The sequence below is a fragment of the Netta rufina genome, assembly GCF_964035555.1.
Source record: "Netta rufina genome assembly, chromosome: 7".
NCBI lineage: Eukaryota > Metazoa > Chordata > Aves > Anseriformes > Anatidae > Netta > Netta rufina.
The window spans coordinates 18,517,293-18,534,506 of NC_140130.1; the positions used below are offsets into that span (position 1 = coordinate 18,517,293).

Below are 17,214 nucleotides of genomic sequence, written 5' to 3' on the forward strand. Positions count from 1 at the left end.
CTTTGTTTCCCAGCAATTATGTTGATAGAATCAGCTTCTCTCAGTTGTTCCTCCTTCCCCAGCTGATCCCATCACCTGTGAGCCCTGGGGCACCTCACCTAACACCTCCTGGCCTGTTGTAGGTATGTGGGCACCACCATCACACCCAAGACCACTGCACTAGGCACGTGCCAATCAGCACAGAAAGCCAGCCTCTGGCCTCAGTAACCAGGTACAGGGGCTCCAGGATGATTTAAGTACAAAAGTTTCACTGAAGCCCACAGAAAAGGGATGTTTTTTTTTGTTTTGTTTTGTTTAGTAGTCTATTGGTCTGCCTCTGGGTGACTCCTCTTTTCAGGTGACGAAGAAGAAACTGGCAACATCCTAGCTGGCCTCTGTGTTGTTATTGAGGATAGATTGTGATTCCTGAGAGTTAAGGCAAGGGGTGAATGCTATGTTTGTGTGGATTGGTTGGTAAGGGGATGTAGGAAGATGGCTAGTAGGGCAGGGATGGTTCAAGTTCTATAGGTACATTGCTCAGAAAGGAAAATGGGTGATATTGGTGGTAGGGAGATGGCTGGACCAGGTGATCTTGAAGGCCATTTCCAACTTTAATGATTCTATGATCCCTTGCAGCTGGGGTCACTGGTCTCACTGCCTGCCCAGCCTCCAGAAATGCAGACATTGTGGGTACAAACTATTTACATCATTCACACTCCCTGCTTTGGCAGTTCCAAATTCCCTTCTGGCCTGTCCTACAAAACACCCAAAACATAGAGGCTCTGGCTCCTATTTTTACTAACGCCTCATCATGGGGATCTGGTTAGAAGCCAGCAGTTCTGCAGAGCCCCTGTGCCACATGGAGGCATGCAGCTGCAGGGTGAGAGTCAGCGGACCGAAGCAGAGGTGCAGTGTCAGGAGGGGGACACGGCCAGAGGACACACCACAGGATTTAGACCAGCCGAGAGGTCAACCACGCCATGCTCGACGTGGAGCAGGGCCTCGTCCTCCTCCTCGCCCCGCATCCCTCCCGCCGCCGGGCGCTGAGGCCTGGTCCCGCCCGGCGGGGTGCAGCGCGGCCGGCCCCCAGCAGGTGGTGGTGCCGGCACGGCTTTCCCTGCAGCGGCTCCTTTGGGGGTGCTGCCAGGGCCGGCTGGGAGCTGGTGTCCTGAAAACCAGGAGGACCCTGGGCTGTGGTGCCTGGAGCAGGCCACCATGCCTGGGCAGAGGCGGGTGGCAGCCAGGCTACAGCTCTGCACCACCCGCAGCACCTCAGTGGTGCTGCATGAGTGCTTGCGGCATCTCTGTCCCGTTAGAAAAACTGGGACAGACCCCCCCAAAAAGTGATCCTGAGGGAGATATTAAAAGGCCTGGGAATTAAAAATTTTTGGTGAGAGGTTAGGTGATACGTACTAATAGACCTAGCAGTTACAGGGGGAACGAATAGATAAACTCAGCGTAGATAAACTGAGGTTAAAAATAAAAAATCAACCACAATATGAAACTATCAGGAAGTTCAGAAATATGTAATGAAGGCAATTTTCTCTCTCACTAATGTCTGTAAAAACAACCGAAAATCTAGTTATTCACCAGTAGCAACCAGGACATTTATGACTCAACTTGGGTGAATATTTTCCCAGGAAAAAATAAGAAAAAAACAAACCCACAGTTTTTCCATTTAGAACATTTGCATAAGAAGCTTCTGATTTTAGGGGTGAGGAAGAGACTTAGCAGAAAGAGCATGAAATCTGCAACCCAGGCCACTGAAAAGTATGGTTGAAAATATATTTCAGTGACAACTTTTGTATTTTACTTAATATTATTTTTAGAAGTCATTTTTGTTTTGAAAAGACAGCCTTTCTATTTACTGAAAATAGATCCCTCCCCGCAACTAGAAAGATATGCATCATCCCCATTTAAAAGAAAAACATTTATGTCCCCAGAAATCTCCTTATTAATCATAATAAGATTTTCCTCATCTCTATGTCTTTAGGGCTGACCAATAGTCAGATATCAGGGTATCATCGTACCAGGCACTGTCAAGAGTTCATAAAAGAAATCTGTCCCTGTGCCAGAATTGCTTGTTCAGGCACAATGTGGAAAGTGGATAAAAGAGCCGAGACCAAGTGTAGTGAGTCTGATACATGCTACTACAAAGTCTTGATTCTGCTGTGCCTCAGGATGTTTGCGTGGTATTTGAGAAACATGCCCAGGAGCTTATGATTTGTATCTCACCTAAAGGTTGCTTAAACCTCAGTTTCTGTGTTAAGATTGTGTTCATCAGTTCTTGACAGGTGAAGAAGCCCGGGGCTCATGAACTGCAGGAAGTCCAGAGGACCTGGCAATGGCATGCCACCACAGCAGGACGTTCCCCTGACTGGGGGGCATCATCTAGCTGTGCAGCTCTCCTACACCCCACAAAGACTGAGCAAAGAGCCCCTCTTAGTCACTTTTTAGTCCAGGTGAGAAATTGGGAAATTGCTAGAAACAAGCACTTAAAGAATCTGAGATTTCTGCCCTTCACAATGCATTAAAAGAAGAGAAATTGCACAAAATGAAATGGAAGCAAAAAACCAAACACAAACGGAAGTTTTTTTAAAACCATTATGGAAGTAAACAGTTTTAATGTGTACTAAGCATCCATGTTTCCCAGGGAGCTTTGGAAATTTTTACTAAATTGATCTCACCTACCCCATCTCCCTTCCACCCCCTCGCCCTCCTTGAATTAATGGAAGGATGTTCTGTGTGTGCATTTTCAGGCACTTATTCTCCAAATTTGCTTTCTGTATCCATTTCAGCATCTTCCTCCTAGATTTCGTCAGTCACTGCCACAGAGATTTAGCAAGGCTGTCTTGTAATCACCGCTGGTGTCATCCTGATAGGGGGAAAATTAAAAAAAAAAAAAAAAAAAAAGGTGAGTATAGAAGTCCGTTTTTATAAACTGGCTGCTGCCTTTGTCAGTGGATGGGATATACCCCCACAACAAAAACACTTTGGAAAGATCAAGCCAGATTTCAGCAGGGTCACTGCCAGCTGAAACCATCAAAAGTGAACAGAAACAAAGCCCATAGCTTCCACCTGAAACAAAATTTATCAAGTCCAATTCTTTTCTTTGGAATCCCAATGAGTAACTGATCAGGGCTCCATCCCACAGAGTGGCACAAAAAGTCAGCATGAACAAGAGAAACCAATACTGTTGTGTTCAGATTTTACATCCCTAGTATTTGTGTAGTGTTCCCTCCCTTACAGGAAGGGAATGAGCAGTTAGCCCTGACAAAGGATGTTTTTAAGAAAGCCACAAATATGGTCATTTTGGTCTAGAGAAGAACTACAGAGAACATCCTGAGACAGAAATTTTACTCCCTTTGAATATTTTGTGATGACAGGTATAAAGGCATTTCCACTTCTCAGAGGAATGAATATTCCATACAGACCCTCGAAGACTGATCATTAATCAACATGACAGACACTGACAGTGTCAATTAGAAGAAAGGGCCCTCATTACAGAATGAGACGTCCCATGGGGACTGATAAGCATAGGGCTTTTGTGCCATTTGCACTAGGGGAAAGGGATGCCCCAGAGACCTTAAACAACAAATTATAAAACCCAGCTTTTCAGACCTAATAGAAAACATGGCTTTTTGCTAGGGGAGGGTCCTTTGTCCAGTGCTGAGACTCAAGCACCAAGAAATACAGTAAGATTTGACAAGGTTCAGTTTATAAACTTAACTCACTACAGCATGGACCAGGCCTTCATTTGGGATAAGTCAGTTTAAAATAAATAAATAAAAACACAACTGCTTTGATTTACATGGCACTAGTTCTAGGTAGTAAAGGACAGCAGAAAAGAGAAGATGGCACAGCATGGGAAATGTGTAACAGGGATAATTTAATGCATCTAGATTCATTTAGGAGATCATGAAGAACACATGAAAAGCCTAGAGCAGTCTCTCATCAGGTTTGGTTTTGCCCACGTCACATTTTTCTGGGCAGGTTAGGAATGCACATAATGACTAAGAGCTATTATATCAAGATGCTGCTTACCACAATCATGCTGGAGAGAGACTGTCCTGCAATCCGCTTGAATTCAGCCTTGATAAGATTTAAGTCAACTTCACTTCGAGAAACAATCACCCTTATAAGGGTCCCATCACGGGTGCCAGCCCCCTGAAATAACAGATACATCAGTCTGCAGTGTTAGTGGGCATTCAAAGGATAAGCTGTTGTGAACTGGTCTGGAACTGGGTACATTAGCTTTCAGACATCACTCGGCACACATTCTGCAGCAATCTGCTTTTCCTTCTGAAGATGCAACATCCCCACCACCAAGGGCCACTGTCCTTACTACAAGCCTTCTGTCTCAGAGTGCCATGAGCCTTTGCACATGTCAAATGCAAAAGCATTTCCAGGACTGAAAGAGGGCAATGAATACATACTGCCCTTCTGCAGCAGCACCCATACAACCAGTATTGTGAAGGTACCTGCCTTCAACCAGTATTGTTTAATCAGTCACAGGAAAATAAAATTCACTTCAATAACAAAAACCTTTGGGGGAATAAGAAAATAAACAATCAACTCAGTTTTCCACCAAGTTGGGAGAGCGGACATATTTTATATATCAGTTAAAAATTATAGGGACATTTGTCTGCGGTTGTCTTACATATCGCCATTTGAACTTTTTTTTTTTTTTTTTTTTGGTTTGTTTGTTTTAACTGTTTTATTAAGATCATTGCTTCCTAAAAAGAAAATATCATGGCCCAGTCCATTAAGTTAACATTATGGGCAAAATCCCACTGTGACCAACCTCCTCAAAAAGCTTCTACCAAAAAAAAAAAAATACACTGCAATAAATGTCTTACCTTTAAAGCATGGTATAGCCTCTCTGCAAAGTAGCAATGGATGTTCCTCGTGCATTTCACTAGGCATATAAAAAGATTCAGTAAGAATCAATGATAATTGCAGTCCAGGGCAGCAGGCTCAACAGATTCAGCTTTTCCATTCACTCAAGAAGTCTGCCCCTAGGACATGAACTAAGTATCCTTTACTTCCTACCAGAGATCTTTATAAAGCAGATCCATCCCATGACAGTCAACTGCTGCAGGAGGAAAGACAAGAAACTCAGGCAAAAGAAAGGGAAATGAGACACTTACCAATAGCCAGCATAGCATCCTCTAGTGAGCCACTAGTCTCACTCCTGATGCTGTCTTCTATGCTTTTACCAGCAAGTTTCTGGTATTCTTCAAACACTGTTTGAAACAGAAAGCACTTTGAATTTTCACCAAGCAATTGTTCAGACATTTTGTACCCAACATTCACAGGTATTGCTTGTGTGGTGATATGAAAATGAATATCCCACTAAAGCAATGACCACATTTGAAACAACTTCAGTAAGCATTAGTCAAGTCCAGAAATCAGCTACAAAAAACAGCTTCACAAAAACCTATCTCCAAGAAAGAAGTATCTGTATGTACACAAAGCAACTAATTGATCAGAAGGGGCTTAATTCCCTGTCTTAATTTGTAAGAGCAAGTTCAGTCAACCTCACATTCATTTGGAAATCTGTGTCTTCATCACTGCATTTAACCACACAAATGAAGTAGGCTCCAGAAGGATAAGCACAACTATCATTTGGTCATGTTGCTGTCACTAGCTTCAGGAGCCAAAATAGAATCAAATTAAGTCTAGAACTATGCTCATGGCCCTTGGACATTTAAATGATGACAACAGTTTGGGAAAACTTATCTCAACCACAATTTAAAAGCAACTCAGAAAAACAAAAACAAAACAACAACAAACAAACAAACAAAAAACCACATAAAACATAGTAAACAGATGCAGATTGCAAGCTATATAAACTCCCACATAAAATATCAGCAGAGTCATTGTGCCCTTTATATACTCTGGATACAGATTCTGGTTCCAAACTACAGATCCCTGTTTTGATTCCTAGCTTTTACACCAACAAAAAAAGAAACTTGCTATGTAACACAATGTATATCATACTGAAGTTTGCACAGCAATCAGGATCATACCCCTAAACATTAACACACAGATATTTTGGTGAAAGGTACTACTACAGAACAGACAAATGGATACAAACCTTCTCAACTCAGACCTATTCTCCATGTTAAAAAAAATTAGTTGCAACAAATACATGTAAGTTTTTTAAAAATAAACTATTACAATCTGCTTTAGTGCAGAGGAAATCAGATTCATTTCCTTGATAATTTAGTATGTCCCAAAGATTGTTTACATCCAGACCAACTGCTGCAATTAAGTTTTTAAAGACAGACATGGCCAAAGACTAGAGTCAGCTTTTTTGTTTTGTTTTGTTTTGTTTGTTTCTAAGTGCTGTTGGGAGATTAAGTTTAAAAACACAAGGGGGAGCTGGCATCCAAGGGCCTTGAAAATAGTCTCCAAAGACTTCAGCTTGAAAAAGTTCAGGCACACCTAGGTCATCAACAGCTAAATTTATCAACTGAGCTCCAGTGAATTCACACACTACTTGATGTGCTTGGATCAGGGACAACATAACATCTGTTAGTCAGAGCCTTGGACTGCTTCAAAAGTCTTGAGATGACAAGGCCAGGTCTTTGCTGCTTCATGCTTTGGGGAGCTGAGGGCACCCTTAGCTGGAGCTGGGTTATCATCTCCCCTCCCAAGCAGCCTCCAATGCTCTCAAAAGAACCTAGGCCAAAACTGGAAGAGTCTCCCTGTGGTTCTCCAGCACTGGCGTTGTCAGTGATTTTCTTCCAAAAGAAACCCATGTCCAAGGAGTCATGAGCCTGTAGACTGCACACTTCTATCCAGTTAGGAAGGGACTCTCTCCCCCTAGGCTTATAAAAATAGCTATACCATCTAGCCATCACTGCTGTATCAGGACTCCTGTATAAGCAGTCTGATTTTCAGTTGCACTGAATCTACATAAGCTTCAAAGCTGCTGGCAGCTTTTGGGCACTGATTGGGCAAGGATTAGTAGGCAGACTTTGATGTTTATTTCTGATCACCTGAGCTTTGACATCTGTATCCCTGCCTCTTCTTTTTTGGCTAGGATGATTTCTCATTTCAGATGCTTAGGAACATGGACTGCTTCATACCTTTCATCAGGTGTGTGGCACTCCTCGTGCACAGGATGGTGATGAACTGTATCTCATCGGTGCCCCGTATCTTCTCCCCAGCAGCATAGAGAGTCTGAAATTTAACACACTATGGTTAGATTTTCTGTGCATGCAGCTGGTAAAGGAACAGCATTTGGCTTGAGGTACTGCTTGGGTAACAGGTCTCAAAGTAACCTAAAGTACTGTATGAACTAGACTCTACTAGAGTAGTTGACTGTGTAGACCCTTGATTGTGTCTTCTAGTGAAATTGGGGCAGTAACTATCTCCACCCTTTCTATCCCTCCTGAAGCAGCTGGAGCAGCCAACAGTGCTACTGAGGTTTCTTCCCTATTCTTCAGTGTACCTCTCCACAATGTCTATATATTTCTACACGTAAAAAGCAGTGGAGCCTGAGCCCACTTCTCATCCTTCCTGTTTGGAACAGCAAGGCTCAGCAGGGCAGGCAAAACTGAAGAACTCCAAGATGCTTCTGCTTCAAGAAGGCCCCTCCTGAAGCTGTTATGGCTCCAACCCCATGCTGACCTGGACTCTCCTATCCAAGGACCCTGAAATTCAAGATAGGCAGGATGCAAGCATATCACTGATCATGGGCATTTGAGAGTACCTGTGCATCCTGGAGAGCCAATGCAGTATCCACGTAGAGAGTAGCATTGTCCCTCTCACCCTATGAGAAGAAAAAGACAGACACCATTTGCTCTCATGAATTATTTTCCACACGGGGATCACAGAGTACATGCTAGACAAAGAACAATTCTCCTCCTCAGTTATTTTTGCAGAGTACTCAGTCAGTAATGTTTCAGGCAACACAAGAACTAACTCCTTGACTGAAATCAGTAATGTGAAGTGGAGCCAAGAAGTTGGTAAGTTATTTTGCTTCTTGGCAAGAAAATTGAGAAAATTCAATAGGATAAATAAATCCAAATGTGCTCTCAGCATTTAGGTGACAGACTCTAGAATAGGGTTGAATCATTGTTGAGATTTTTTTTAAAGACTCCTATACAGTGTAGCGACATATGCATGTAAAAGTGAGATGTTTCCGTGCAGCAGAGCTGACTGTTTCCAGCTCTTTTACTGCTGCTGAGGGAGGGTTCCCTGCCTCAGTCACATCAAAGCTGAAAACAGAAATCCAGTTCAAGCGATGTGTTTGTCACTGTAGTTTGTGGTAATTGTGACTGCATTGTCCCTTCTATCGCACGTCTTCTCCAAAAAGTAATAGAAAAATGAAGATCTTTGTATCCTCTTTTCTTTAACATTACCTGAAGAAGGCAAACTAGAATCTGTTCAAAATATCCACTTGTTTCCGATTTTATGTCTTCTTCCAGATCAGAACCGTATTCTACACAAGAGAAAGAGAAGAACAATGGGAGTATTTATTTGGATGTTATGATCAGGATATCACAAGTCACCTGAGGACATACACCAATCAAGGTCACTAGTGAAAAAAGGTGGGCTGAGGTCAGCATACCCTCTCAGTGATACCCAGACAGGCACTCCCATCTGACCGAGTGTACCACTAGCTCCAATGACAAAGGCATAAACCCATGGCTAATGTTAGGGATGTAGTTTGAGGGACCAAAGAAATAGTTACAAATATATTTGACAGATTCCCATGTACAGCACATTTAAGGGAGAGAAAAAGCCAAGTGTACAGCTGTAGCTTTATTTGCCTTCTGGCAATGGTTGTGCTGGGCACCACAGACTAAATTTGTGATTTGCTGGCCTTTTCCTCTGACTGGAAGAAAGCTAGAGAGGGATTTTTCAAATTCACTCAGTTCTGTTTGCCAGGTGGAGTTAGGCTGCACCTTCTTGCTTCTACAATCCCCTTTTCCTGCTGACAGTGTTAGCTGGTAACACCATTCTGCTGTGCAGTCATGCAGTGGCACATTGCTCTGACCACACAAACCAGAGCCCCAGGCACTTTACCTTCTTTGTACGCCTTGATTATCTCTCTGATCTGCGCCTTTGTTCGTGATGCCAGGATCTCTATGATAACACCTTCACTTGTTCCCACACCCTTTGATGGAAAACATAGTGGAAAAAGAAGGTAGAGAAAGATATCTAATGATGCAGTGAAATTTACTGCTAGAAAAGTATGGTCAAACGAGGAGTCTTACGGCAGCAAAGGGCGAGGCTGTGTGCTGAGCTGTGAGAAACTGTCAAGATGAAAACTGTAGACACAAAGCACGTTTGGTTTGAGTGTGGATTCATTTACTGAGATGCCCAATTTGTAAAGGATGATTGTGTGTAACCCTGCACTTCTGCAATGCATTTTTGGATCTGGATCTTTGGTGGACTGTATCAGAGGGATGTGGGGGCACTAATGTTTGTCTAGTCAGTACTTTGTACCATTAAAAAAATACTATATCAACAGGCAGGATGCCAGTCAACCCCAGATTGGGCCTTGCACCAACACTCATTAATTTCTTTGATTTTTTTTAAAGGTTTCACTGTTCAGGTGGGGTGTCATAGCAGCAACTTTGGCCCAAGGTCATTGAGCTCCATTCACAAGATGCACTACAGAAAGCATTGAAGAGATTCTACAACTACACATTAGAAACTCATCTGTGGATGTTTATCTGTTGCCAAAGGCAATTTTGGATCCACTGTTACCTTCCCCAGGCTTTGAGACACATACATACAGAAACTCATATACATATTACATATAAATATTACAGCAGCATTCCCCTCCCCCCCAACATACGCTGATAGCACAACTAAATATTTCTCAAAGGGTACTGTTAATAATGAACTTAATAATCATCCACTAGCCCAGTTACTATCACTTTTCATTAATAGGCAAAGTTACAGGAAATGAACTTTGGACCTATGCTACTAAAATAGCAACATGCAGTTTGCTTACCTTCATGGCATCATACAGCTCCTTTGCATCATACTTGTACGGGGGATACATAAGAGCCACAATGAGCCTCTCAAAGTCGCCACTCAGTTCAGACTTCAGGCTTTCAATCAGATCCTGTAGAACATCACCATGCTTATCACATACAAAGCCTCAAAGGTTCTCTTTCCTGCCCAGTTTCTATCCCCATGGCCTACAGCCGTGAAGCTGAGTGACATCATTGTGTTGACAGTTTATTAGAAAAGGTCCTGGGGGCTGGAAAAGGCACCTAACTCCAAAATGGATTTTGTCTAGGTCCTTCCACTTCCTTTGTTCCCCAGTACCAAGCTTCCCCCAGGTAATAATTTTGCAGCAGAGCAGGGAAGATAAACATCTTCCTCCAACCTGTTTTAGACAGGGAGCAGAACCAGGAGCTGAAGGCCTTGAACTAAGTGAAGGATACAACCAACATCCAAAGCCTACACATGCACACACACATAGGACTTCTGCAGAATCAGGCATGCAGTCTGTTTAAAGACAGGCTTCAAACCTTCCTCTCATTATCATATAGCTTTTTTAGGGTATGCCTTGCCCTGTTTCAGTGGGTATATGGAACGAAACCATTCTATTCATTGTCCCATACACATTTGCTTCCCTTTCTTAGGTTCTTTCAAGGCAGTTCCTGTTCCATCAGGGTTTTTTGAAGATTTCCTGTTTCTATATTGACCCAAGAGCCTATATTGCTCATTGCTAATAACTTTCCTTCCCCCACACTTTTAGATGCTACTCTCACACATCTGGCTACACCATTGGGCTGGTGGAAGAGTTTGCAGCACAAGTGTTTCTAATGAGAGTAAGATTTTATCAAAGACAGAAAGATAGCCACATAAAAACATGATTGTTAACAATTGCAGTTTGTTTTCATTTTTAGAATTTCCAAATAAATGTAATGAAATAAGTATTTAAATTGAACTTTATCACTTAGAAGAGCCCCACACCAGCCCAATAATTTACTCAAAAGGCTACTTAGAAAAGTATAACTTTGTTATAGCTTCAAAAACAATAAGGAATTACACTTTAAGACAAAATGGATTTTTAAAAACTATTTCTGGTCAAAATGCCTTTTAGAAAGAAAATTACAATCACTAGACGAAAACCAGTTTATCCCACCACAAATTAATTTCCCATATTCACCCCAGGCCTTATTATCAAATATTAACCTGTCTGTTTGCAAAAGACCTGCATATTGTTTACACCATGCTTGCAGGATGAACTGTACACCCATTAACTACATCCCACATGCAGTGAAACAGTGACTGAATATGGCTTTGTTTTGGAAGAACCTTTCCAAACTGTCCTTTGAAGGATTTGGCAATCAGTTGACGCTGCATATTGCTCCTCTTAGTTAGGACATCAATTATAGCTTGTTCATCAGTCCCTATGGAGAGCAACAAAAAGCCATAAACACAGTGCACAGAATAATAATAATAATCGCAATTCAAGTAATGAGACAACCTCCCCTAGTTTATTGCCTTCATGATGTAGAAATTCAATTACGTCTTGCAGAAATGTTGATTTTGAATTATCCACATTAAAATAAATAAAAAACCATCTCTAGCTGCAATTTTCTTCAGGAATGGCTTTTAACTGAGCAACTATAAATGCAACATAGAATTTACACATATGGATGGAGTCAACTCACCAAGCCCCTTCATGGCCTTGTACAGAGTTTGAGCATCAGGTACAGGGTCAAAGTTTAAAGCACCTGTCACAGACACACCCTCTGCTTCACTCTGAAAAATAAGAAAAAATACAACACTTCATTCCTGCATTTTGTCAGCTCAAGAAAGGGTATTTTGGAAAGTAAATTAATATTATCCACTGCTTACACATGTGGAAGACAGAAAAGTTGAGGGATTGGTTCAAGGCATTCTTCAGAGCAAAGCTCAGAAGACAACACAAGTTTTTTTCCCTCCACTTGCCTGTGCCAGCCTCTGGGTCCAGGCAGAAAAATGAGGTCAAGCACTGTTGCAGAAGTCATTAGGTGCAGGTGGTCTGACAGAAAAAACTGAGTAGCCTGGACTTTCCCATTCAAGCCTTTCTACAATGCTTAAGAGCACGTATGCTGTCATGTCATACTGCTATTAAGTGCCACAGTTTCCAGTGCTTTGGTACAGAGTGGTTTTATACATAGCATTTCAGTTTCATGGAATACATATGCTCTCACAAACCATGTTTCTAGTTAGCAGCTTTATTCTGCTGCTGCTTCACTCAAGTACAACTGGTTTCACATAAGGAAGCACCTCCTTGGGAAGGATTTGGGCCAAGAGGCTACTTTGAAGGAACAGATCCATCTGGAGAAGTGCAGTTACAATGTTCTCCTTCTCTGAGCTGAGAGCCAACTACACAGCAATCCTCCAGTCAGACCCGTAAGGCACAGCCAGCCTCAGAGTAATAGGGCAGAAAGACACACTGGGATTTACTCCAGTCACCCTAAGATAGTAATGACATCAACCAGAACACAGGTTTAAGAGCTTCTGCTTAACCAAAGCTGTTAGGCAAGGGAATTGGCTTGAACACGCTGACATTTCCAACAGTAATGTCCTATCAACAGGGAAGTCTGTGAATGGTTAGTCATAAAGAGTCATCACCACTTTATTCCAATAACTGCAATTTTCTTTTCCTTAGCAGCAGAGAGATTTAAGCTTTCCCAGGAAACTGCTGTATTCTCATAAATGGACTTGTAGGGATATGATTAATATCAAACTAATGATATCAGCATGACTTGATGGATTTTTTCTAAGGGGGTGGCCTCACAGTCAGGTAAAAAGCACCTTCAATCCAGAGCTTACGGAGCATAAGTAATCACTAATGCTGTCCCATATGACTTGCATAATATAGACCTCCAAGTGCCACCCAGCAGCCTCCTGCTCTGGTGTAAATTCCTTTTGCTCCTCTTTCCTTTGTGACAGAGGCATCTTCCCCCCCTTCTCATTGCGCCGTCTCAGGTCATTCATGCCCTCCCCAGAGAAAAATCCTTCCCAGAGCTAACCTTCAAGCAATCTCTGCCAGGTAGAAAGGTTTGTGGAAATTCCCTGCAGGACCTGCATTGCTGGCATTTTTTATTTTTAAGTAAGAGTCTGGAAGATTAATGTCACGCTCCTGAGCACACAGCCAAGAAACACTAGGCCTAGCCCAGCACCACAGCTGAGGCATAGTCATGCCATGCTGCAAAGATACTCAGGCTGGCTCAGGGCAAGCTCGTTCAGGTGTTCTTGTCCAGTGCTCTACTGGTAGACATAGCTGGCAGGTGTTTTCATGCCAGCCAAGCTCTGGGAACAGTATCAAACAACCAAAAAATGATGAGCTTCAACAGAAGCTGTATGTTCAGCAGACAGCAAGATCTGGAAGAACTCGTGTTTGCTGAAGTTTGCTTTACAGCCAGTACAGCAACAGAATCCTGTGCCACCACACCCTGCTCCAGGTAGGGAGAGCAGCTGAGGAAGGGACTGAATCAATGGGAAACTTCTCACTAGATGCAACTTCGATTACGTCCCAGTGATTACTGAGCAGCAAGTTTAAGGCTGTGGTGAAGCTGTCACTGCAGAGCCACCCCCAAAGGCTTGCCATCAGTCTGGAACAGGAGGCCTGGCCGGGCTCTTGGGCAGGATCAGAGCAAGCACTCCTTTTCTGCTCCCCTGTGAAGTCAGCCAGTACCAGCAAAACTTCCCCAGAAAGCAAGATACACTTATCTGTCTGATTTTGCTCTGAAATAGATGGACAGTCCTCTCTAGCTGCACTCAAAGGCTCATGTGAAAGAAATGCTCTGGATCTGTGCCTGGTGACTCAGGGTAAGAGGCAGTGCTCAGCTTTCATTTGGAGGCAGCAGTAACAAATCAAACAATGGCCCTTTTTGGTATTAATTCCAAGAAACACGGCCCATCCTCATTCAAGTAGCTTACTCATGACTCACTCATAGGCTTGATTCTCTGTGTTCCAGCACAGGTACAATCACAGTCAGTTTCCAGAGAAACACTATTCAGTTTGGTCTTGTTTTCCAGATGAATTGATGCTATAATTACCTAACTGAAACTACTCAAAGCATCCATGCAAATCTCCTGGTAAGATGAATAACTAGTGCAAAAGCAATGTAATCTGTGTACCCTGCAGCTGATGATGTGAAAAGCATTCTACTTATAAATTAAGGGTAAGGGGATTTAAAATATATCAAAATATATATCCTATCAAAGTGTTTTCTAACCTAAGGAGTAGTTCATCAAAATCCTGAAATGGGGGTTACAGGTGGGGTTATTGTTTTTCAGTGGAAAATTTCTGAGAGTGTTTCACATTTTTCATAGTTTGCATTTGAGTTGTATTTTTATAGAGGATTTTGAAAAACAATTTGTTTTTAGCTACTCCTCCACTGCCTGCCTGTCTTCATACCTCCACCCCTACAATACCAACAGATAAGAGTCCTCTAGAGCTTTCAATGACTTTTCCTCCTTTTCTCACTACGTTTCCAAATGATTTCCTGCGTGGAGGGTGGAGGCAACAGATCAACATAAAGGGAAAAATTAAAGTGAGAGTTCCTCCAAACTTTGGAAAAAAAAAAATCCATTTTACTATACTAACTTCCAAAAGGGTGGTGACCGGGCAGGGAGAGACTTTTCCACCAGTACTCCAACACATGCCATTCTCCAGCAGCTATCTTCTAGGCCTTGACTTGTAGATATCTAGAGATAAAGTCCCTGGGGAAACCTAGCCTTCCATAGAAGCTAATGGGAGAGCTGCCACTGAGCTGTATGTGGAGGCTGCTTCAGGGCACCCCACAACTCCCAAAGCCACAAGAGTTTAAAAGAGAACAAACAACATTTCTGGCTTGTAGCAGACAAGCAGGGCATCCAAGTCCACAGTGTCGCAGCAATATTCAAAACCCAGAAAAGAAAGACACTGTGGCTTGACAAACCATACCTCCCTCCATGACCACAGCCTGCCAGCACGCTGGGGACAGGCCAGTGCCCTGAACCCACTGCCGGAGGTGAAGGAAGGGACAAGGTGACTGCAGCGTTCATACCTAATGCAGACCTCTGCTGTGCAGCTTTGCTGATCCCCGGTACCATATCCCCATATACACATAATTATCCCTCTGCACCACTCAACTGAAGGGGCAGGGAGAGTCTGGTCTTCTTGAAGCCAGCATGCATATTAACATCTTCTTTAATTAAGGTTATGGAAGTGCTGAAAACTATTTTATAGTCAGAAAATCAGTAAACAAGTTTGGATGATCTTTAAAGGAAAACATTTCATTCCCACACAGTGCCTGATAGAGCTAACAAGTTAACTTATTATATGACCAAATAAGTCAAGGTGTTTCACTTCTCTATTTCCTCTACTTACCCAAGCCTTCCACCATGCCATTGCAGTGTCAGTAGTGATACCTGGGCCTGTTGATGAAGAAAACCACACGCATCACACCTCACAGTTAGGGAATCTGAGATTTGAAGAGGGTGGGGGGAAAAAAGAGGAATATATATATATATAAAATTATTTTTTTCAATAGACTTACCACAAGAAAATTAGAATAACTGTGTTCCTCAGGAGGCTTATTCCCTCTGGAAGCAGCAGAATGTAACTGGACTCTGTGCCGAGAACTGGCAGGTATAACCCATCCTTATCTACAAATTCCATGGGGCAACGCCCGCAGACACTGCTTAACCTGTTTTGCACGTATGATCTCACAGGGAGAGATCGAGTTGCTTAATAAACCAGGCTTCCCCTGTGAGGAGCCCTACATTCAACCTCAGTTGACTAATGCTCATTGTAATTTTTCCACTGCTTCTCCCCCACACCCTAACCCGCTAACATTTTAGCCTCTGGCACTGACATGACATGCAAATTAAAGCCAGGTAGTTTCTTGGCATTAAACTCCACTAAGACCCAGTGAGTTCTGCTACAATGAAATAAACCACTCTCACGTTATTAAGGACTCTTTCTATTTCTACCAATCTGGATGACAGCAAAACAGGACTCTCAAAACTTAACAAATGCTCACCTACATCCCTTCTTTCAAAAAAGCCTATTAAAAAAACACTAAGTCAACACCCAAACATGCCCTACATGTCATAGCAAAGCTCAGTACAGCAGCAGACTGTATACTGACTCGGGAGGTCTCTCCCTGTCATGTAACCTGGACTCACACAGCGTGAGCAAGAAGCATCTCTAGGCTAACACAGAACCAGCACATTTCAAGCTAACTGCTCTCAGCAATGTCAGTTCCAGCAAGGTTACCGTAAGGCTTGCTATTACACGTTAACGCTTAGTGCAACGTGAATATTTTTTCCTTTTTGTGTTCATAGTAGGAGCCAAAAGGCTCTTAATACTTAAATTTAGAGAAGTGTTTCTGTGAAACCAGCTGAAATATCTTACGGCCGTAGCAATATTTTCCTGTCTAGACTTTTGTCAGAACCCATCACGCCCGTATTATTTATTTGTTTTTAAATGGAAAGCTGCCCTGATGGAAGCATTCCCATCAGCTATATCTTAACCCTTGCTATAGAGGAACTCTGTCCCCTCTCACATTTACAAGCCCACACAGGACCCTGGGTAAACACCAAACCATGGGCCTCTTACTTCCTTCCCACATGCTGTTATTTCACTTAACCCAGCTGGGTCCCCATGGCCTGGGAAGCTGCTCTGGTTATTCCCACTGGAACGAGCTCTGCCAGCTCCTCCTGCCTCAAACCCATCCATCACACAGGGAGGGCAAGTCATGGAGGAGGAGGCACTGTCCTTGGCGTAGAAAGTGTGCAACTAGGGTCCACACCAGCTTGGTTTCCAGTCATGTTTAAGAGGCAGGGTCATCAACAGCACACAGCAAGGAGGGTTCATGAGTGGTCCTTCATTCCCCCTCCTTCACAGGAAGGGTGGTCAGAGCAGGATAGATTTGCTTTTACTGGATCTCAGGGCTGTGCCTGGCTGCTTACATATGCCTTTTCCCTGTGTTGGGATTTAATTAGGTCAGCTTGCCATGAAGGTCAGCTTTCTTGAGGACTCCATGGACAAAGAAACCCTTCTAGACAGAAAGTCACAGAGGGGAGCAGAGACCAAACCAGAGAGAAAATGGGAAAACGTCCAACCAGTCATTTTTGCCAGCACAAACTAAAAAGGCTGTAAAGGGACATTAGAAGGGATTTTAACAGGGGAATTAGAATTTAACACAGAGGGACAGTGGCCAGATTTTAAGAAATCAATATGAATGGGCTAGGTAAGGTCTGGAGAAA

General features: G+C 42.8%; 1 protein-coding gene across 1 annotated transcript; it reads right to left on the minus strand.

The window, feature by feature from the left end:
* Positions 1–2,797: 2,797 nt before the first annotated feature.
* Positions 2,798–15,352, minus strand: LOC311211235 (annexin A8-like; the record flags this gene model as incomplete). Its single annotated transcript, XM_084289835.1, has 12 exons — positions 2,798–2,854; positions 4,024–4,146; positions 4,839–4,897; positions 5,130–5,225; positions 7,077–7,170; positions 7,703–7,762; positions 8,355–8,434; positions 9,022–9,112; positions 9,959–10,072; positions 11,278–11,372; positions 11,637–11,727; positions 15,332–15,352. 12 exons carry the CDS (start codon positions 15,350–15,352, stop codon positions 2,798–2,800), a joined length of 981 nt encoding a protein of 326 aa, XP_084145961.1.
* Positions 15,353–17,214: the final 1,862 nt, after the last annotated feature.